The sequence below is a fragment of the Oncorhynchus masou genome, chromosome 30 (assembly GCF_036934945.1).
Source record: "Oncorhynchus masou masou isolate Uvic2021 chromosome 30, UVic_Omas_1.1, whole genome shotgun sequence".
Taxonomy (NCBI): domain Eukaryota; kingdom Metazoa; phylum Chordata; class Actinopteri; order Salmoniformes; family Salmonidae; genus Oncorhynchus; species Oncorhynchus masou.
Window position 1 is genome coordinate 65,074,920 of NC_088241.1, and position 24,538 is coordinate 65,099,457.

The window sequence follows — 24,538 nt, forward strand, 5'->3', positions numbered from 1 at the left end:
ATCCAGAGCAATTAGGGTTAAATGCATAGCACATCGACAGACTTTTTTTCCCAACCTCGTCGGCTCAGGTATTTGAACCAGCAACCTTCCGGTCACAACATTCTTAAGCGCTAGGCTACCTGCCACCCCCAACTACTGTATACAGCTACATTGGTGAGGCACCTCATCATGAGTTGATGAAATTCTAAATATACACAAATCAAGTGTATAAAAGCCGATTCGATATTAAAAAAATATTCTTAATCTGAACCATTCACATCCTAGCAGTCATGTACAACCTAACCAAAAACTAGACAATAGTCTTAATTTTCATTTAATATTAGAAATAATAAATGAACACATTTTCAGAATTTAAATGTACCTTTCCACAAATACATTATTATTATTATTATTATAATAATATATATAACATATATATATATACATACATACATACACACACTTATCTACCTAGCGTTATCGCCATATATTAGCAGCCTGAGCAACTATTATGATATATGGCGTAAGGTTTCTGTTGCAGTATGTCCATTTGCAGGACAAGTTGGATAGTTCTTATAATGCTGTAAGGGATGGGCAACTGGTGGACCCGCGGGCCTCCCTCCCTTTTGAAGGCCTGCAGGCCTCCCCTCTTTTGAAGGCCCGCAGGCCTCCCCCCTCTTTTGAAGGCCCGCGGGCCTCCCCCTCTTTTGAAGGCCCGCGGGCCTCCCCCACGGACCAATTTGACCGACAAAAGAAAATGTTGGAGAGTTAGAATAGTAGAATACATTTACATTTACATTTACATTTAAGTCATTTAGCAGACGCTCTTATCCAGAGCGACTTACAAATTGGTGAATTCACCTTCTGACATCCAGTGGAACAGCCACTTTACAATAGTGCATCTAAGTCATTAAGGGGGGGGGAGAAGGATTACTTATCCTATCCTAGGTATTCCTTGAAGAGGTGGGGTTTCAGGTGTCTCCGGAAGGTGGTGATTGACTCCGCTGTCCTGGCGTCGTGAGGGAGTTTGTTCCACCAATGGGGGGCCAGAGCAGCGCAGTTTTGACTGGGCTGAGCGGGAACTGTACTTCCTCAATGGTAGGGAGGCGAGCAGGCCAGGGAGGATGACCAGTGCCCTTGCTTGGGTGTAGGGCCTGATCAGAAAGAAAAGCTCCGTTGGCAAGCACCATGGTCTTGAAGCACCATGGTCTTGTAATACTTCAACTGCAAGTTCGACATTTGGTTTTTGTTGTGCATCAGCAGTCACTCAATAAGCCCAGGTCAGCTAAATGTTTTTACATTGGTCAGTTAGTCTCGTGGCCAGCTGTCTAAACTTGTAGTAAACATAGTCAAATTACTAACTGAGGTGGGGCCCACTGATCATCAGTCATATTTAAAAACGGCAACATTTTCTTTACGCCCCATGGCAAAATATGCAGAATTGCAGGAAATTTAAGTTTTAAAACATATTTTTTTTTTTCTTCGCTGTCAGGAGACGGACCGCTAAAAAGAGTTTCGGTTTTTTTTCTTCTTCTTCTTGGAACACATCCCCATCAAAGTTGCCGATCCGTGCCGTAAGATGTACGCAATATTTGCAAGAAAAGAAGCTATACTCAACATACACAACCAATAACTTTACCCGCCCAAGTTAAATCATCGTCATTTCTTCAGAGCAAAAAAAAGTACTAATGTAGTACAGTAGTTGTATAATCTTGCCTGATTATAAAAGCTGCAGTTCAATTCATTCACATTTTTCATTGATTTCAATTGTAATGTCAGTGGGTTGTGAGGCTTCCCCCAACTCACTGCTCAGTGGGTTGTGAGGCTTCCCCCAACTCACTGCTCAGTGGGTTGTGAGGCTTCCCCCAACTCACTACTCAGTGGGCTGTGAGGCTTCCCCCAACTCACTGCTCAGTGGGTTGTGAGGCTTCCCCCAACTCACTGCTCAGTGGGTTGTGAGGCTTCCCCCAACTCACTGCTCAGTGGGTTGTGAGGCTTCCCCCAACTCACTGCTCAGTGGGTTGTGAGGCTTCCCCCAACTCACTGCTCAGTGGGTTGTGAGGCTTCCCCCAGCTCACTACTCAGTGGGCTGTGAGGCTTCCCCCAATTCACTGCTCAGTGGGTTGTGAGGCTTCCCCCAACTCACTGCTCAGTGGGTTGTGAGGCTTCCCCCAACTCACTGCTCAGTGGGTTGTGAGGCTTCCCCCAACTCACTGCTCAGTGGGCTGTGAGGCTTCCCCCAACTCACTACTCAGTGGGCTGTGAGGCTTCCCCCAACTCACTGCTCAGTGGGTTGTGAGGCTTCCCCCAACTCACTACTCAGTGGGTTGTGAGGCTTCCCCCAACTCACTACTCAGTGGGCTGTGAGGCTTCCCCCAACTCACTACTCAGTGGGCTGTGAGGCTTCCCCCAGCTCACTACTCAGTGGGCTGTGAGGCTTCCCCCAACTCACTACTCCTAGTGCCGTCTTCACAGTGCAAAAGCTAGAGTTACAGAGGTGTGGGTGGGAAAGCGGAAGGGAGGCTATGGCCGTTACCCAACCAGAGACTGTTGAGAGAGCTCTCATCGTCGCTCTGTGTCTTTGGGACGGGACACTTTTCAGTTGATTCGTCTAAAAGTGGGGAAAAGACTCAACGTTAGAAAGCCTTTTTACTAAGTTCGAGTTACATAGTTACATAGAGTTACATAGAGTTACATAGAGTTACATAGAGTTATCAACACAATGTGGTCTCAGAGCATTTCGTATTATTCTGTACGTAAACACTCCATTGAGTATGATATGTTACATTTCGTATGGTCCAGTGCATTCGTAAAGTATTCAGACCCTTAACTTTTCACATGCTGTTATATTACAGCCTTATTCTAAAATTGATTAAATTGTTTTTTCCTTCGTCAATCTACACACATTACCCCATAATGATAAAGCAAAAACAGGTTTTTAGAAATGTTTGAAAATGTATTTAAAAAAATATACTGGAATATGACATTTACATAAGTATTGAGACCCTTTTACTCAGTACTTTGTTGAAGCACCTTTGGCAGTGATTACAGCCTTAAGTCTTCTTTGGTATGATGCTACGAGCTTGGCACCGCTAGCTTCAGGTCTCTCCAGAGATGTTCGATCGGGTTCAACTCCGGGCTCTGGCTGGGCCACTCAAGGACATTGAGACTTGTCCCGAAGCCACTCCTGCGCTGTCTTGGCTGTGTGCTTAGGGTCGTTGTCCTGTTGGAAGGTGAACCTTCGCCCCAGTCTGAGGTCCTGAGCGCTCTGGAGAAGGTTTACATCAAGGCGCTCTCTGTACATTGCTCCGTTCACCTTTCCCTCAATCCTGACTAGTCTCCCAGTCCCTGCCGCTGAAAAACATCCCCACAGCATGATGCTGCCACCACCATGCTTCACCGTAGGGATGGTGCCAGGTTTTCTCCAGATGGATGCTTGGCATTCAGGCCAAAGAGTTCCATCTTGGTTTCCTCAAACCAGAGCATCTTGTTTCTCATGGTCTGAGAGTCCTTTAAGTGCCTTTTGGCAAACTCCATGAAGGCTGTCATGTGGCTTTTACTGAGGAGTGGCTTCCATCTGGCCACTCTACCTTAAAGGCCTGATTGTTGGTGTGCTGCAGAGGTGGTTGTCCTTCTGGAAAGTTCTCCCATCTCCACAACTATGGAGCTATGTCAGAGTGACCATTGTGTTCTTGGTCACCTCTCTGGCCAAGGTCCTTCTCCCCCGATTGCTCAGTTTGTCCGGGCAGCCAGCTCTAGGAAGAGTCTTGGTGATTCCAAAATTCTTCAATTTAAGAATGTTGGAGGCCACTTTGTTCTTGGGGACCTTGGCACAACAGGCCACAATCAACAGCCTGATCAACTCTATGTGAAGGAGATGTGTCCCGCTGCATGAGGCAAATGGTGGTCACACCAGATACTGACTGGTTTTCTGATCCACACTCCTACTTTAAAAAAAGCGTGTTTTATTTTTAAGGTATTTGTGTTCAACAGATGCATATCTGTATTCCCAGTCATGTGAAATCCATAGATTAATAAATGTATTTAAACTTTTCCTTTATATGAACTGTAACTCAGGCAAATCTTTGAAATTGTTGCACGTTGAGTTTTATATTTTTGTTCAGTGTAGTTGCAAAGTTGCGTATTAGTTACAAAATGCTAAAATTGTCCGTGATGAGATTTGAACATGCAACCTTTCGATTGCTAGATGTTCGTGTTATACGCCCAACCAACCAACCAACCAACCTCCTTATTGTTTTTGCCTTAAGTAACCTTTTCTCTTTTATGTAACCATACCAACTGTAACATATCATACTCATGTTGGTGTACCGGATTTACATTTACTATGTGACGTCTAGTCTATGAGACCAGTCTGATGAACAGATTGGCATTATAGAGGTTTCAGGGGCAGAATCGTGAATGGATGACCAAATAACATAAATGTAACAAATATCCGTCTCAATTGACTAAACAAATACCATTCGACTGGCAGTTATTGTAGAATATCTCCCATTTTGCTATAGAACTACCTTCTCTTGCGTTGAAGATATAGACGGATAAGCCACTGCACCACAAACGGCCATGCCACAGCAAAGGCAACAGCGCTAGGAGACACGTCAAAAGGCCACCAGGATGGTTTCTAGAGGACGAAAAAGGAGGAAAATGCATATTCTGAAAAGTAGGGAAGTACATTTCCTGAAGAAGATGTCGTGTGCCTGCTAGATTGGTTAAAAGTTGTCCCAGTAGTGCTAATGAGAGCAGTACTAATGGTGGTGACTGATTATAGTTGAAAAAAGTAGGTATATGGAAAAAATGGATTGATATGGCTATTGACTGATTGATTAATTGATTTGGCTATTGACTGACTGATTTGGCTATTGACTGATTGATTAATTAATTGATTTTGGCTATTGACTGATTAGTAATTAATTGATTTTGGCTATTGACTGATTGATTGAATGGATAGGGTAAACATGTGAACGTTGGTTTGGTGTCTCTAGCTTGAACAGTTCAAGAGTTACTGTTGGTTAGTTATTTTATGCAAATGTCTACAGTTATAGTTGATAAAATAAAAAAATAAAACATGTTAAGTTAGGATAGCCTGAATGTTTTAAAGTTGGTTTAGTAGCTTAATTGACCAAGGAGCAGGACCATTTTGAATAGCTTCCTCTGTATTCCTATGGTTCCTCATTCAAAACCATGTTAAATTTATTCATATTTTAAAATGTTTACAGTTTAAAGAGTATTAATAGTATCAAAAAGCCTTTGACTAAATTGGGCCAGTCTGAATATCTCAACGTTGGTTTGGTGTTGATAGCTTAAGCGGTTCAAGAGGACATTTTCCCCATGTAAGTCTATGGCCCTTTAATTATCATTGAAATGCATTAGGATTTAAATGCATTTAAATATTGTTGTGGTAAAAAAAAAAAAACTATAGATTCTATCAAAACATATTTTCTCATAGAAATCTAAGTTGGGGTCTTCTGCACATTTGAAAGTTTGTTTCGTGTTTATAGCTTATACGGTTAGAGACGTGTGGCGTTTTCTCTCATATGCAAATGTATGCTAATTTAAACTGATTTAAGGATGGATAAATGACATCATCTACATATTCATGAAGTGGTTCCAACATCCTGAAGGTGTTTTGGAGTTTCTAGTCTTGAATGGTTGGAAAGCAGTGCCACTGTGAATATCTATCTACCTGTCATTGTCGCCATTGACTCTAATTGAAAACTTTTAAATAGTTAAAAGTTACAAAAGTATTAAAAAATATATAATTTGATAAGCAATCTTTGGGTCAGTCTGAACATCTCAACGTTGGTCTGGTGTCGATCGCTTGAACGGTGAAATATCAAGACTCATCTCCATTTTCGACCATTCAAAGAGTCTATGGTCATTGACTTGCATTGAGTTTAATGCAAATATGGTTGTAATACAAACAAAAAGTATAAATAGTATTAAAATATATATATGTGTCAAGCAACCTGAAGACGGTCTGCCTGATCATTCTAAAGTTGGTTTAGTATTAACGGCTCAAGCGGTGGTAATCATTAAGAGTGGGAGGAATAATACCAATACTAATTAGACTATGTAAAGAAACTAGACTTGTGCTTTCAGAAAACACACCTAATAAATACTTCCTTCTTTATATATATATCTCACAATATCCCTGAAAATAAAAGTATCTGTATTCTGAATCGCAATACAATGGGCATGTTCAGTCTATGACCGTGTGAACAGTCTCTGACCGTGTGAACAGTCTCTGACCGTGTGAACAGTCTCTGACCGTGTGAACAGTCTCTGACCGTGTGAACAGTGTATGACCGTGTGAACAGTGTATGACCGTGTGAACAGTCTATGACCATGTGATCAGTCTCTGACCATGTGATCAGTCTCTGACCATGTGATCAGTCTCTGACCATGTGATCTGAGTCCAACACAAACAGTAACAGACAGAAAAGCAGCGCACCATACCTTACTCTCCTTCTTTGCCAGGGGTGACGGTGGGTATGGTAGAGCCAACGACTAGAAAACAAAAGCGAGAAGAAAGGAACACAACAACATACATTAAATTACTTCTTCAACTAAATAGTTAGAGTCCATCTTGGACCAAAATCATCTTGGACCAAAATCACCTTGGACCAAAATCACCTTGGACCAAAATCACCTTGGACCAAAATCCTGACCTTTTGAGCATGAATAAAAGGTTGTGAGAGCAACAGGTGGAAGTACCACATGACAGCATGTTTGTCACGGGGTTATTAGACACCTTTTAGCAGTAGTTACTATCTTATCAGGCTGTGTGACAGATAGTTGCAAAATGGTATGTGGGTCTCTGACCTGGGATGCAGTGAGGGCCTCAAGTGTGTGCAGTCTCTCCAGGACACTCTGCATGTCCTCCTGCAGTCTGGCCAGCGCCACTACGATCTGCTCATTCAGACTGCCTCCTGTTGCCCCCGCTCCACCCCAACGCTCCCCGTCCCCTCCGCTACCCTGCAAGGGCCCCTGGGCCTCCACGCCGTGCCCTGAAGACCTGGAGCCTATAAACAAATATAGAGACACAGAGAAGTGTGAACACTGACATATACTTCTAGAGAAAGAACGGGCCGAAACACACACACACACCGTACCTCGTTCTCTCCTATCGACCCTATCTGTATTCTGTATCTGTCTCTGAGAGGCCCCTCCACTAGTCTCCCCATCCTCCCCGCCACACTGGATGCCCTTGGGTGGCCCCTGGGAGTCCTCAGGGGTCCCACACGGTGCCTCGGCAGGCCCCTCCTGATCGGACAGAGGGCTGTGGCTCTCCCCCTGCTCTTCCTCATCCAGCTCCAGACAGCGGTCAGTGTGTGCCTCAGAGCCCTGGACCAAACACACATACATGAGGATTTGGAAATGTTGCATGTACGCTGTGTGTACTTGCTTTGTGTGTGTGTACTTGCTTTGTGTGCGTGTGTGTGTGTACTCTTACCTCTTCCAGGCCAAACTGGTCCATAGAGTCACAGTAGACCTCGCTGTCTGAGTCACTGGCCACATGACAGGGCCAGGATACATCCAGATCTATAGGAATAGATATAGCACAATGTCCCATACAGGTCAGCTTCCACTCTTAGCCATAAGATGGGAACCTTCCTTCAGAGAGATGTTTGTGCTAGCAGGACCCATTAAGAAGCAACACAAATGTAACCCGTACAGAGGCCTTTGATGTGCCATTAGCATGATACAGTCAAAAGTTTGGACACATCTACTCATTCATGGGTTTCTCTTGATTTTTTTACATTGTAGAATAATAGTGAAGACATCAAACTATCAAATAACACAATATGGAATCATGTAGTAACCAAAAAAGTGCGCTATTTTTGTAGTTTTGATGTCTTCACTATTATTCTACAATGTAAAAAATAAAGAAAAACCCTTGAATGAGTAGGTGTGTCCAAACTTCTGACTGGTAATGCTAATGGCACATCAAAGGCCTCTGTACTGTGTAATGTCCTGTTCTCTCTGAAGGAAGGTTCCCATCTTATGTTCCACATTCCAAGCGTATCCTTTATCAAGGTGATCATTGATTGGATGAGAAGCGATGGTTCGAGGTCCACTGGCCCCAGACCAGATCAGCTTTTAGGGGGATAATGTCACGACAACCCATCAGAGCAGGGGAGTCTATGTCCGTTCCCAGGGAAGTGCAGAGTTGCAACAGCTTTGTGAGTAAAGCTGAGCAGCTTAATAGGATCACATGACAAAAGGATCCATGAGGACAACCGCCCACTGGGGTGCTAAGTAGCCATTTTGAAACTTATTTTTTTGCCATCTAGTTAATGGACGATCTGGATTAGGCCTATATTTTAATTGTACCTTTATTTAACTAGGTCAAGTCAGTTAAGAACAAATTCTTATTTTCAATGACAGCCTAGGAACAGTGGGTTAACTGCCTGTTCAGGGGCAGAATGACAGATTTGTACCTTGTCAGCTCGGGGGTTTGAACTTGCAACCTTCCGGTTACTAGTCCAACACTCTAACTACTAGGCTACCTGCCACCTCTATAACTGGTTCACCAACGACTTTTCTGATAGAGTTTAGTGTGTCAAATCGGAAGGTCTGCTGTCTGGACCTCTGGCAGTCTCTATGGGGGTGCCACAGGGTTCAATTCTTGGACCGACTCTCTTCTCTGTATACATCAATGAGGTCGCTCTTGCTGCTGGTGAGTCTCTGATCCACCTTTACGCAGACGACACCATTTCGTATACTTCTGGCCCTTCTTTGGACACTGTGTTAACAACCCTCCAGGCAAGCTTCAATGCCATACAACTCTCCTTCCGTGGCCTCCAATTGCTCTTAAATACAAGTAAAACTAAATGCATGCTCTTCAACCGATCGCTGCCTGCACCTGCACGCCTGTCCAACATCACTACTCTGGACGGCTCTGACTTAGAATACGTGGACAACTACAAATACTTAGGTGTCTGGTTAGACTGTAAACTCTCCTTCCAGACCCATATCAAACAAATCTCCAATCCAAAGTTAAATCTAGAATTGGCTTCCTATTCCGCAACAAAGCATCTTTCACTCATGCTGCCAAACATACCCTTGTAAAACTGACCATCCTAACAATCCTCGACTTTGGCGACGTCATTTACAAAATAGCCTCCAATACCCTACTCAACAAATTGGATGCAGTCTATCACAGTGCAATCCGTTTTGTCACCAAAGCCCCATATACTACCCACCATTGCGACCTGTACGCTCTCGTTGGCTGGCCCTCGCTTCATACTCGTCGCCAAACCCACTGGCTCCAGGTCATCTACAAGACCCTGCTAGGTAAAGTCCCCCCTTATCTCAGCTCGCTGGTCACCATAGCATCTCCCACCTGTAGCACACGCTCCAGCACGTATATCTCTCTAGTCACCCCCAAAACCAATTCTTTCTTTGGCCGCCTCTCCTTCCAGTTCTCTGCTGCCAATGACTGGAACGAACTATAAAAATCTCTGAAACTGGAAACACTTATCTCCCTCACTAGCTTTAAGCACCAACTGTCACAGATTTCTGCACCTGTACATAGTCCACCTATAATTTAGCCCAAACAACTACCTCCTTCCCTACTCTATTTAATTTATTTATTTTGCTCCTTTGCACCCCATTATTTTTATTTCTACTTTGTACATTCTTCCATTGCAAATCTACCATTCCAGTGTTTTACTTGCTATATTGTATTTACTTTGCCACCATTGCCTTTTTTTGCCTTTACCTCCCTTATCTCACCTCATTTGCTCACATCGTATATAGACTTGTTTCTACTGTATTATTGACTGTGTTTGTTTTACTCCATGTGTAACTCTGTGTCGTTGTATGAGTTGAACTGCTTTGCTTTATCTTGGCCAGGTCGCAATTGTAAATGAGAACTTGTTCTCAACTTGCCTACCTGGTTAAATAAAGGTGAAATAAAAAATTAAAATAAAATAAATAACGCCTGCTTCTTGTTTTAGACAGTAATGCTAATATTCAGCATACTAGATATCAATGGCAAACCTGAATTGTATCCAAATTCAAACCTCAGTTCTGTTGTAACAGACAAATCTAGGCCTGATATACACTGTAATAGTTACGCCTATGTACATTACAATCATAAAGTACTCATCGTCGTGCACCTGATTGGTTGGTTTCTACCTTTCTTCTACAGTGCCTAAAATACCCATTGGTTACCACGGGGAAATAGTTTCTACCTTTTTGTTTTTACAATAAATAGTATGTTATGCTCTTGAAAAGCATACATTTACAATTGTTCAATCCTGTGGCCATTGGATAAAATACTTTTATAGCCCATGGGCATAGGGAACTCAAACCTTCAGCCATGGTAATGACATATGCACACACACACACACACACACACACACACACACACACACACACACACACATACATACATACATACATACATATATATATACACACACACAGAGACATACACATACACACACAGACATGTACACACACAGACACACACACAGACACACACACAGACACACTACAGTACGTCACTGTTGGCAACACAACATTAAGTGCTATCCAGAGACGAGTTGGACCACCTTTTAAGAATATTGTTCTAGTCCTAGACATTCAGTTAAATATGAAATATCCCTCCGTGTGATGTTAATTGAGAGATAACAACTCTCTAAACACATGGATCTGGTGGTCCTCACCTGCGTGGTGGCCATTGACCTGGACATGGGGCTCCAGGGGCAGGGTGCTGTTCAAGAGGCCCCCTCTGAGTCCTCACTGTTCAGTGCAGCCTTGGAGGTGTGGGTCCCATTGGAAAAGTGGCTCATCCCGTTCCTCACATTACCTTCGGACAGGGGGACTTTAGGTCTCCTGGATGAGCCCTTTTTCCTCGACTTTTCATTTGCTGAAAGACATTTTCTAAATATATTATCACAAGCTTTTTCCTGCTTTAACGGTTTCCTGTTTCTGTGTTATTGTTATTTTCTTGTCCTAATGTTTGACAACATACCTTTTTTCTTCACCTCCTTTATCTCAGCAATTTCTTCTACTTCAACTTCATCTTCCTCATCAAACTCCTCTTCCTCCCCCTGTTCCTTCACTGCCATGACTCTGGGCCGTGTCTCCAAAGTGCCATTCATTTCCATCGTCCTGATGATGCTCCTTGTGACACTTTTTGAAGGTGCTGATGTACTCATGGTCCCAAAACCTGTGTCATAGAAACAACTGTGTTACAATGAATTTAATAAAAACTAAAGCTTTATGTTTCTGCTAGTTTAATTTACCCAGACAAGGATATGTTTATTTCACTTTATATATTATCTACCTTACTTGCTTTGGCAATGTTAACACATGTTTCCCATGTCAATAAAGCCCTTGAATTGAATTGAATTGATATACCATGAGATACATATATATTGGGGTCACTGTTCGGTTTCGTTGCAGTGGGAAAAATAAAATAAAATAAAATAAAAATGTTATAAAATACAAAGTAATGCTGTTCCTGATTCCATATACACTACGTGACCAAAAGTATGTGGACACCTGCTCGTCGAACATCTCCTTCCAAAATCATGGGCATTAATATGGAGTTGGTCCGCCCCCCCGGCTGCTATAACAGCCTCCACTCTTCTGGGAAGGCTTTCCACTAGATGTTGGAACAATGCTGCTATAACCTCCTCCACTCTTCTGGGAAGGCTTTCCACTAGATGTTGGAACAATGCTGCTATAACAGCCTCCACTCTTCTGGGAAGGCGTTCCACTAGATGTTGGAACATTGCTGCTATAACAGCCTCCACTCTTCTGGGAAGGCTTTCCACTAGATGTTGGAACATTGCTGCTATAACAGCCTCCACTCTTCTGGGAAGGCTTTCCACTAGATGCTGGAACATTGCTGCAGGGGACTTGCTTCCATTCAGCCACAAGAGCATTAGTGAGGTCGGGAAATTATGTTGGGCGATTAGACCTGGCTTGCAGTCGGCGTTCCAATTCATCCCAATGGTGTTCGATGTGGTTGAGGTCAGGGCTCTGTGCAGGCCAATCAAGTTCTTCCACACCGGATCTCGACAAACCATTTCTGTACGGACCTTGCTTTGTCCACAAGGGCAATGTCATGCTGAAACAGGAAAGGGCCTTCCCCAAACTGTTGCCACAAAGATGGAAGCACAGAATCATCTAGAATGTCATTGTATGCTGTAGTGTTAAAATTCCTCTTCACTGGAACTAAGGGGCCCGAACCCTGAAAAACAGCCCCAAACCATTATTCCTCCTCCACCAAACTTTACAGTTGGCACTATACATCCGGGCAGGTAGCAATCTCCTGGCATCCGCCAAACACAGATTCGTCCATTGAACGGCCAGAGGGTGGAGAAGAGTGATTAATCTGTTCAGAGAAGATGTTTCCACTGCTCCAGAGTCCAATGGTGGGGAGCTTTACACCACTCCAGCAGACGCTCGGCATTGCGCATGGTGATCTTAGGCTTGTGTGCGGCTGCTCGGCCATGGAAACCCATTTCATGAAGCTCCCGACAAAGTTCCTGTGTTGATGTTGCTTCCAGAGGCAGTTTGGAACTCGGTAGTGCGGTAGTTGCAACCGAGGACAGATCATTTTTACGTGCTACCCGCTTCAGCACTCATCGGCCCCGTTCCGTGAGCCTGTGTGGCCTACCACTTCGCGGCTGAGCCGTTGTTGCTCCTTGACATTTCCACTTCACAATAAAAGCACTTACAGTTGACCGGGGCAGTTCTTGCAGGGCATACATTTGATGAACTGACTTGTTGGAATGGTGACTTCCTACAGTATGACGGTGTCACGTTGAAAGTCACTGAGCTCTTATTTAAGGCCATTCTACAGCCAATGTTTGTCTATGGAGATTGCATGACTGTGTGCTCGATTTTATATACCTGTCAGCCGTGGTTGTGGCTATATCCAAATCCACTAATTTGAAGGGGTGTCCACATACTTTTGTATACAGTGCATTTGGAAAGTAGTCAGATCCCTTGACTTTTTCCACATTTTGTTAAGTTACAGCCTTATTGTAAAATTAATTCAATTGTTGTTTTTCCCCTCGTCAATCTACACACAATAACCCATAATGACAAAGCAAAAACAGTATTTAGACATTTTTGCAAATGTATTAAAAATAAAAAAACAGTAATATATAATTTACATAAGTATTCAGACCATTTACTCAATACTTTGTTGAAGTATTCGAGTCTTCTTGTATATGACACTTCAAGCTTGACACACCTGTCTTTGGTGAGTTTCTCCCATTCTTCACTGCATATCCTCTCAATCTCTGTCAGGTTGGATGGGAAGCGTCACTGCACAGCTATTTTCAGGGTTCTCCAGAAATGTTTGATTCAAGTCTGGGCTCTGGCTAGGCCACTCAAGGACATTCAGAGACTTGTCCCAAAGCCACTCCTGTCTTGTCTTGGCTCTGTACTTAGGGTCGTTGTCCTGTTTGAAGGTGAACCTTTGCCCCAGTCTGAGGTCCTGAGAGCTCTGGAGCAGGTTTTCATCAAGGATCTCTCTGTACTTTGCTTCGTTCATCTCTTTCCCTCGATCCTGACCAATCTCCCAGTCCCTGCCGCTGAAAAACATCCCCACAACAGGATGCTGCCACCACCATGATTCCCTGTAGGGATGGTGCCAGGTTTTCTCCAGATGTGGCACTTGGCATTCAGGCCAAAGAGTTCAATCTTGGTTTCATCATACCAGAGAATCTTGTTTCTCATGGTCTGAGAGTCTTTAGGTGCCTTTTAACAAACTCCAAGCAGGCTGTCATGTGCCTTTTACTGAGGAGTGGCTTCTGTGTGGCCACTCTACCATAAAGGCCTGATTATTGGAGTGCTGCAGAGATGGTTGTCCTTCTGGAAGGTTCTCCCATCTCCACAGAGGAACTCTGGAGCTCCTTCAGAGTGACCATCGGGTTCTTGGTCACCACCATGACCAAGGCCCTTCTCCTCCGATCGCTCAGTTTAACCCGGCGGCCAGCTCTAGGAAGAGTCTTGGTGGTTCCAAACTTCTTCATTTTGAATGATGAGGCCACTGTGTTATTGGGGACTTTCAATGCTGCAGGAACTATTTGGTACCCATCCCCAATCATGCCTTCCAAATCATATCCAATCAATTGAATTTACCACAGTTTTACTCCAATCAAGTTGTAAAAAAATCTCAAGGATGATAAATGGAAACAGGATGCACCTCAGCTCAATTTAGAGTCTCATAGAAAAGGGTCTGAATACTTTTTGTAAATAAGATATTATTATAGATTTTTTTTTACATACATTTGCAAAAATGTCTAAAAAGCTGTTTTCACTTTGTCATTACAGGGTATTGTGATGTCATTACGGGATATTGTGATGTCATTACGGGGTATTGTGATGTCATTACGGGGTATTGTGATGTCATTACGGGGTATTGTGTGTAGATTGATGAGGACATGTTTGACATGTTTGTCCATTTTACAATAAGTCTGTAACGTAACAACATACCGGGAGACATACCGGGAGACATACCGGGAGACATAGCGGGAGACATAGCGGGAGATAAGTTCTAATTTAACCAAACTATGAGATATAAAGCTAAAATACAAATAAAAAATGAAAACCTATTTATACTAAACTACAACATCGGACATAACTAAAATGATCCGGAAATTGTGGGTAAATACACATCTATAGACTTGCCTTGAAGTTGCCGTGCAAATTTTGTCAAACGGGCTGAGTACATGATAGAAATGTGTAAGTTAAAATGGAAGACATGCCAAATAAAATTCAAATCAAATTAATATAAAATCAAATTAAAATGTAAAAAAAGGTAGTGACAGTACCTGCAGACAGGTCGGAAACCTGATTTATGTGTTTTTTCTCCTGCACCTGCTCATAGAAGGGGCCCAACACCAGCAGCAGCTGCTCTACCTCAGTTGTACAGGGCATGCCCTCAAGGATCTGTTGTTTACACACAACACGACAACAACAACATTTAGTGCCCTGTGACGTACACTGACATCCACCCATCCTGTCTGAACGGCATTTAGACAGATTTTCATCAACAAAATGATCCACCTCTGGGTTGGGAGTCATTTCCTTTTGAACTTAATTGAACTCGGGATATTTCAATTAAAGAATATAATTCCCCTTGCTTCCTGGACTCATCAACAATGTATTAGAATATCCGCCAATGCTCGCTGGTATGCTGACTTCTGCATTGAACCTTCATATCCATTCAAGACAAAACACTTACCAGCTTCAATTCATCAACATAAGCAATCATTGCCTCTTCCTTGGGCATTTCTCCCAGATCATTCCATGCATCCCTAAATAGACAGAACAAGATGTTTGACATAACACCTACATTGACAGTTTCCTACCAAGAGTTCAAGTGATAACACAGGTTAACAGAATATATAGAATCGTCACACCCTGACCATAGTTTGCTTTGTATGTTTCTATGTTTTGTTTGGTCAGGGTGTGATCTGAGTGGGCATTCTATGTTGTGTGTCTAGTTTGTCTATTTCTATGTCTGGCCTGATATGGTTCTCAATCAGAGGCAGGTGTTAGTCATTGTCTCTGATTGGGAACCATATTTAGGTAGCCTGTTTGGTGTTGGGTTTTGTGGGTGATTGTTCCTGTGTTAGTTTGCACCAGTTTAGGCTGCTTCGGTTTTCACGGTACATTTATTGTTTTTGGTATTGATCGTGTTTCATCCTCATTAAAGATGTATCTAAATAACCACGCCGCATTTTGGTCCAACTCTCCTTCACCTAAAGAAAGCCGTTGCAAGAATATATACTGTATTCTATACTATCTACTGTATCTTAGCCTATGCCACTCTGTCAATGCTCATCCATATAATTATATGTTCTTATTCCATTCCTTTACCTAGATTTGTGTGTACTAGGTAGTTGTTGTGGAATTGTTAGATTACATGTTAGATATTGCTGCACTGTCGGAACTAGAAGCACAAGCATTTCGCTACACTCGCATTAACATCTGCTAACCATGTGTATGTGACCAATAACATCTGCTAACCATGTGACCAATAACATCTGCTAAACATGTGTATGTGACCAATAACATCTGCAAACCATGTGACCAATAACATCTGCAAACCATGTAACCAATAGCATCTGCAAACCATGTGACCAATAGCATCTGCTAACCATGTGACCAATAGCATCTGCTAACGATGTGTATGTGGCCAATAACATCTGCTAACCATGTGACCAATAGCATCTGCTAACGATGTGTATGTGACCAATAACATCTGCTAACCATGTGACCAATAACATATGCTAACCATGTGACCAATAGCATCTGCTAACCATGTGACCAATAACATCTGCAAACCATGTGACCAATAGCATCTGCAAACCATGTGACCAATAGCATCTAACCATGTGACCAATAACATCTGCTAACGATGTGTATGTGGCCAATAACATCTGCTAACCATGTGACCAATAGCATCTGCTAACCATGTGACCAATAACATCTGCTAACGATGTGTATGTGGCCAATAACATCTGCTAACCATGTGACCAATAGCATCTGCTAACGATGTGTATGGGACCAATAGCATCTGCTAACCATGTGACCAATAGCATCTGCTAACCATGTGACCAATAACATCTGCTAACCATGTGACCAATAACATCTGCTAACCATGTGACCAATAACATCTGCTAACCATGTGACCAATAACATCTGCTAACCATGTGACCAATAACATCTGCTAACCATGTGTATGTGACCAATAACATATGCTAACCATGTGACCAATAACATATGCTAACCATGTGACCAATAACATATGCTAACCATGTGTATGTGACCAATAACATCTGCTAACCATGTGACCAATAACATCTGCTAACCATGTGACCAATAACATATGCTAACCATGTGTATGTGACCAATAACATCTGCTAACCATGTGACCAATAACATCTGCTAACCATGTGACCAATAACATATGCTAACCATGTGACCAATAGCATCTGCTAACCATGTGACCAATAGCATCTGCTAACCATGTGACCAATAACATATGCTAACCATGTGACCAATAACATCTGCTAACCATGTGACCAATAACATATGCTAACCATGTGACCAATAGCATCTGCTAACCATGTGACCAATAGCATCTGCTAACCATGTGACCAATAACATATGCTAACCATGTGACCAATAACATATGCTAACCATGTGACCAATAACATATGCTAACCATGTGTATGTGACCAATAACATATGCTAACCATGCGTATGTGACCAATAACATATGCTAACCATGCGACCAATAACATATGCTAACCATGCGACCAATAACATATGCTAACCATGTGAACAATAACATATGCTAACCATGTGAACAATAACATATGCTAACCATGTGACCAATAACATCTGCTAACCATGTGTATGTGACCAATAACATCTGTTAACCATGTGACCAATAACATATGCTAACCATGTGACCAATAACATATGCTAACCATGTGACCAATAGCATCTGCTAACCATGTGACCAATATCATCTGCTAACCATGTGACCAATAACATATGCTAACCATGTGACCAATAACATATGCTAACCATGTGACCAATAACATATGCTAACCATGTGTCCAATAACATATGCTAACCATGTGTATGTGACCAATACAATTTGATTTGAGTTAAGATATCAGTAACAGAAACAGCTGTTTTTTATGGATCTTGGGTATTATGATCAAGGTTGCTTTAAATTCTTTAACTCTTAGACATAATGGTCATTCTCATGGGAGTCGTGAACAGCACATAAAGTCATTTTTGTTGAGATCATCGTGTCATTTGTTATCAGCAGAGAGTCTCCACTTGGTCAATGACCCAGACGCTCATTAACCTAAAGCAGCAGCTGGCCTGCCAACTCTACAAGTAAGGCTCAGTAAAGAAATAACAGTCTACAAGTATAATAATTAAACCGATTTATAAACAGCTGCAGTGTCATCTCTAAAAGAGAATTCCCTCAGTGGCGAGATCTTCTATAAAAATAAATATATATATATATATATATATATATATATATATATAAACAAGTAAAAACAGTCAACTGCCGCCAAGTGTGTAAAAGGTGACTTGACATATCATGCCTCTTCAGCACAACGGGTCCAGAGTTTATCAGACAAAATGTGGCAATAGGAAAGTTAACGGCAAGGGCTTACAGTACAGACAAACCTATGTCGTCGTTAGACGACTCTATTTGAATCCTACTGGTCGGTTTGCATTACCATGTGACTTAGATCCTATTTGAATCCTACTGGTCGGTTTGATTACCATTTGACCTATATCCTATTTGAATCCTACTGGTCGGTTTGCATTACCATGTGACTTAGATCCTATTTGAATCCTACTGGTCGGTTTGCATTACCATGTGACTTAGATCCTATTTGAATCCTACTGGTCGGTTTGCATTACCATGTGACTTAGATCCTATTTGAATCCTACTGGTCGGTTTGCATTACCATTTGACCTATATCCTATTTGAATCCTACTGGTCGGTTTGCATTACCATGTGACTTAGATCCTATTTGAATCCTACTGGTCGGTTTGCATTACCATGTGACTTAGATCCTATTTGAATCCTACTGGTCGGTTTGATTACCATTTGACCTATATCCTATTTGAATCCTACTGGTCGGTTTGCATTGCCATGTGACTTAGATCCTATTTGAATCCTACTGGTCGGTTTGCATTACCATTGGACTTAGATCCTATTTGAATCCTACTGGTCGGTTTGCATTACCATGTGACTTAGATCCTATTTGAATCCTACTGGTCGGTTTGCATTACCATTTGACCTATATCCTATTTGAATCCTACTGGTCGGTTTGCATTACCATGTGACTTAGATCCTATTTGAATCCTACTGGTCGGTTTGCATTACCATTTGACCTATATCCTATTTGAATCCTACTGGTCGGTTTGCATTACCATGTGACTTGGATCCTATTTGAATCCTACTGGTCGGTTCTCATTACCATGTGACTTAGATCCTATTTGAATCCTACTGGTCGGTTTGCATTACCATGTGACTTAGATCCTATTTGAATCCTACTGGTCGGTTTGCATTACCATGTGACTTGGATCCTATTTGAATCCTACTGGTCGGTTCTCATTACCATGTGACTTAGATCCTATTTGAATCCTACTGGTCGGTTTGCATTACCATGTGACTTAGATCCTATTTGAATCCTACTGGTCGGTTTGCATTACCATTTGACTTTGCCCACGGGGTCCCAGAAACCAGGTCTGGGTGTGTTGCAGGGTCCTAGTGTGGACTGTTTGTAGTAACTGTAAAACTTTAGCATCATGTCATTGGAGGGCTGAAAAGAACCTGAAATGAGGATGAGGAGTGTCAATGAGAGGAATGATAACTCAAACAGACTGGTACCCAGGCTAAGAATATACAACTTTGCAGTAAAAACACTTGTCTTGGTATTTGAAAGGCTTTTTTGGGGAAAACTCTTTAGGTTTTAACACAATGAATTTAATTGTGATATTATTCAGGTGTATAAATATACCTACTCCCATAGAGCTTTGGAAAGTAGGTTACCAATAATTGGCTTTAGGCTACAATGTTGCATTTAGCCTTCATAGCCCTTACCGTCTGGAGGCAAGCTTTGTATCACTTTGACAGCGGCATCAAATCTCCGCTCGTACAATGGTTTTCCATCCTCAATCTCCATCATGACCCCAAAAGTGTGAATTACGCTAGCGAACTCTTCAAAACCTAGGGATAATCATAATTAAAGTGGCCAGACAGGAATGTACAACATGAGAGTTGAGTATAGGTTGCAGAAATTATGTTGTGGCTAAAGCTAGGTCATACGCCCATAATATCATTGGTCAAATGATATAAAAACCGTTCACAATAACATAAAAGTACTTCAAATATAGATATATAAGTACTATAGGTGACTATTTGACAACAACCCCATAGCAGATAAGCTAAACCAAAACCACTGGTTAAGGTTATGTCGTCTGTGAATTTTAGAGCACTCAATGCAACAGACACTAAACAAATGGTTTAAAAACATCCTAATAATTTATCTTTCCAATGAACACAACAAAATATGTATATTTCACTCGGTAAATAAGCTCAGTAGGACATGTTTGTCACTCACCATTTAATGATCTACCTGCTTGAGACTACGACCTCTCTGTACTTAACGACAGAAGTGACAGGCACAATACAGAGGTGACAGGTACTGCGTGCTATGGGAGTTGTAGTTTTCTACTGCCATTGTGGAGATAAATATGTTCTTTATTATGACATCAAAATCCCTACAAGCTCCACAATGCACCAGCCACAGCTTACTGGATATGTAGTTCTAAATACAGTCTATGGTTGAGTGTGTAATTGACCTAAAAACAAATGTATTGTAAAGGAATGTAGCCATCACAATGCTATGTGTTGTTGGCCACAATAAGAAATGTCGCATGGGCATAAAAAATCCTCATGCATTGATGTTTTGTATAAAATGTGAGCATTTTTTTTTTCGATCTGAAGCCCAGACAAGGATACATTGTAGCACTACGTATCCCAGCATTCTACACGGTGATCCATGTTTCGGTCAGAGGAAGGGGAGAGGCGAGAGGGATAAATGGTCGTCACTAGTTACCACAGCCACAAAGTCATAAACCCCGCCCATTTCTACATCGTATCTTCTTAAAGTGTAATTTTAAGCTCACCCCTAACCTTAACCACACTGATTACTTTATGCCTTACCCTAACCTTAAATTTAGACGATAAATATATATTTTTGTTTTCAATACATTTTAAGATATAGCCAATTTCGACTGGGGTAATTAGTGACAACTTCTCCAGCAGCTGGGTTTTTTTGCTCCCTGCGCCGACGTGAAAGCGAGGCTAGGGGTCTATTCATTAATCAGATTCCGTTGAAAAACGTTTCGTCTGTTGCAAAACGTTTTTCAACTGAAACCGTTTAGGCCTTATCCAAGCGGAAAACGTTGTGGAACGAAAACAAGAGTTTATATTGATCAAACTCAGGTTTCTCCCCGTTTCGTTCGGTTCTGTATGCTTGTTTCCATTTGGTTCCTAGAGTAAACGGTAAACTGTTTCTGCAACAGACGAAACGTTTTGCAACGGAATTTGACTAATGAATATACCCCATGAATCCCACAATACCAGTCGAAGGAGTTTCTTTTTTTTCCGTGGCAGAGCTGGTTGTTTCAAACCTCAGTCAAAGCGAAAGCGAAGTCGCTATGCGGGGAGATGTAAGATGGCAGAGCTGCAAATGTTGTTAGAGGAAGAAATTCCAGCCGGCAAAAGAGCTCTTGTAGAGAGTTACCAGAATCTCACACAGGTAGCAGACTACTGTGAAAATAATTATGTTCAGGTAAGCAAACAAAAAAGGAGTGATTTTTACTCAACATTGTTATCTCTGAATAATTGTCGTTTGAACTGGTGTGAAACTGGGAAGAAGAAATGTAGATAAAGAAATTGAAATGATCACAATGAATGACCACAGTATTAGATCGCAGAGATTACACTTCCATTGAGAGTCTTTGTCCATTTCAGTGTGTAGTTTCACCGCACTGGTCACGTTGGACACGGTCTTGCCCATCCATTGCATTGTTGTATTGGTCCCTTGGTCAGATTTAGTTAGTTTACACAGAGGGTGTGTTTAAGTACTAACTTCTACTGTTTATCTTCGTTTAATAAAAATAAAAAACAATGTAGCAAACTATGACGCTGTTGAAAAATGTCAGTGAAACGTGATGTACTAGACACATATTGAATCTGATCGTTACAAAGTAGAGTAGCAGTTGTGCTCTCGATAACACTGGCCCTGCTTAATTACTGTCTCTCACAGACACCAAGACAGCTGGACATTTTACTTCCGTCTAGTTATTTAATTACACCTATTTTATAAGAATTTTCTGTGATATATTTGCATTAGGTAGGACTATGATATTGTAAGCAATTTCAAACGTAATACATTTCAATGCATTTATAATGAGCTTATTGCTGTTTGAATATCAGACGTTCGGAGTTTGTTTTTCAGCGAATGCTTCTGCAAATTTTCCCCATATAATTCTGTTATCCTTTTTAACTAAATTTCTACAGATTGTGAGTGTGGAATTTGGTCATAGTTTCACAGATTCCTGAACTGAGTTCATAGATGCAAGGACCACTGAACTTCAATTATTTTACAGGGTTATTCTTTTTAATGTGTGTTTACCTCATCCTGCCAAGTTTGCTTTGACTCGCCACAAGGGACTGCTGCATTAGAATTACTTTAATTGTGGGCAAGCAGCATAAGTTATTGATAGAGGTAGGGCTATGGACCATAGCTTTTGCAAACTAGGTTTTTATTGGCCCCTTTTAACAGAATGTCAAAGCTGATTTTTAAATAATTTAGTAGATTGATATTCTGATTTGGAGTCTGCCCCGACAAGAAAATCTAAACTGTGGGCAAGAACCTCATTCAATCTCAGGGAATGTGTGTTTGGAAACTCATTATTTTTTGTCCTATGCTGTGAATATACATCCCAAGTACTTTCTAGATGTAGGTGTTAAAATGGATTCCCACTCCGTGGCTCTGTTATACCGTTTAGTTAACGTGAATAAGTTGTTGCCTAAGAAGACCTTTGATGAGCTATCGTAGTCCTAGACAAGCAACCAATCAGTGTGAAGAGGCTATAGCTTGCTGCTGAGATCTAACTCTCAAGTGCTGAAAATAATCTATAACTTCCCATCCGTGTGAAGAGGCTGTAGCTTGCTGCTGAGAATCCAGATGAAATGTTTTCTGTGACCGACCATTAGAGTCCACGAAAAAAGAAAAAAATCAGTTATTAAGGTTGTTTCCAACTCCATCCAACTCCAATTCAATAACATATGGACAGCATCCCTTTTGATTTAAACAAAACTTTCTGTTTGCCATGGAAGAAGTGGTCAGAAAATGACTTGTTGGACCTGAATGACAACATTCAGGAGGTGGAGTGCAGTGCAGAACAGTAATGTAGAGTATGGGTCAGTACTGTAGAGTATGGGTCAGTACTGTAGAGTATGGGTCAGTACTGTAGAGTATGGGTCAGTACTGTAGAGTAGAGTATGGGTCAGTACTGTAGAGTAGAGTATGGGTCAGTACTGTAGAGTAGAGTATGGGTCAGTACTGTAGAGTAGAGTATGGGTCAGTACTGTAGAGTAGAGTATGGGTCAGTACTGTAGAGTATGGGTCAGTACTGTAGAGTATGGGTCAGTACTGTAGAGTATGGGTCAGTACTGTAGAGTAGAGTATGGGTCAGTACTGTAGAGTATGGGTCAGTACTGTAGAGTAGAGTATGGGTCAGTAGAGTAGAGTAGGGGTCAGTAGAGTAGAGTAGGGGTCAGTAGAGTAGAGTAGGGGTCAGTAGAGTAGAGTAGGGGTCAGTACTGTAGAGTATGGGTCAGTACTGTAGAGTAGAGTATGGGTCAGTACTGTAGAGTAGAGTATGGGTCAGTACTGTAGAGTAGAGTATGGGTCAGTACTGTAGAGTAGAGGTCAGTACTGTAGAGTATGGGTCAGTAGAGGTCAGTACTGTAGAGTATGGGTCAGTACTGTACAGTAGAGTATAGGGCAGTACAGTAAAGTAGAGAATATGTGTGTACAATACAGTACTTTACAGTAGAGTAGAGGATAGGTCAGTACAATACAGTACTTTACAGTAGAGTAGAGGATAGGTCAGTACAATACAGTACTTTACAGTAGAGTAGAGGATAGGTCAGTACAATACAGTACTTTACAGTAGAGTAGAGGATAGGTCAGTACAATACAATACTTTACAGTAGAGTAGAGGATAGGTCAGTACAATACAGTACTTTACAGTAGAGTAGAGGATGGGTCAGTACAATACAGTACTTTACAGTAGAGTAGAGGATGGGTCAGTACAATACAGTACTTTACAGTAGAGTAGAGGATAGGTCAGTACAATACTTTACAGTAAAGTAGAGTATAGGTCAGTACAATACAATACTTTACAGTAGAGTAGAGGATAGGTCAGTACAATACAGTAGAGTAGAGGATAGGTCAGTACAATACAGTAGAGTAGAGGATAGGTCAGTACAATACAATACTTTACAGTAGAGTAGAGTATAGGTCAGTACAATACAATACTTTACAGTAGAGTAGAGGATAGGTCAGTACAATACAGTACTTTACAGTAGAGTAGAGGATAGGTCAGTACAATACAGTACTTTACAGTAGAGGATAGGTCAATACAATACTTTACAGTAGAGTAGAAGAGGTCAGTACAATACAGTACTTTACAGTAGAGTAGAGGATAGGTCAGTACAATACAGTAGAGTAGAGGATAGGTCAGTACAATACAGTGCTTTACAGTAGAGTAGAGTATAGGTCAGTACAATACAATACTTTACAGTAGAGTAGAGGATATATCAGTACAATACAGTGCTTTACAGTAGAGTAGAGGATAGGTCAGTACAATACAGTACTTTACAGTAGAGTAGAGGATAGGTCAGTACAATACAGTACTTTACAGTAGAGTAGAGGAT

The 24,538-nt window shown here is 41.5% G+C and overlaps 1 protein-coding gene across 1 annotated transcript; it reads right to left on the bottom strand.

The window, feature by feature from the left end:
- Positions 1 to 1,199: 1,199 nt before the first annotated feature.
- On the bottom strand, positions 1,200 to 20,219 carry LOC135522942 (acyl-CoA-binding domain-containing protein 5A-like). Its single transcript, XM_064949664.1, is given in 14 exon segments — positions 1,200 to 2,590; positions 4,509 to 4,618; positions 6,454 to 6,504; positions 6,820 to 7,019; positions 7,110 to 7,341; positions 7,451 to 7,539; positions 10,674 to 10,739; positions 10,742 to 10,876; positions 10,982 to 11,179; positions 14,805 to 14,922; positions 15,218 to 15,290; positions 19,234 to 19,354; positions 19,625 to 19,750; positions 20,145 to 20,219. Coding segments are annotated over 13 exon segments (1,491 nt in total). The 5' UTR covers positions 19,710 to 19,750; positions 20,145 to 20,219; the 3' UTR covers positions 1,200 to 2,577.
- Positions 20,220 to 24,538: the final 4,319 nt, after the last annotated feature.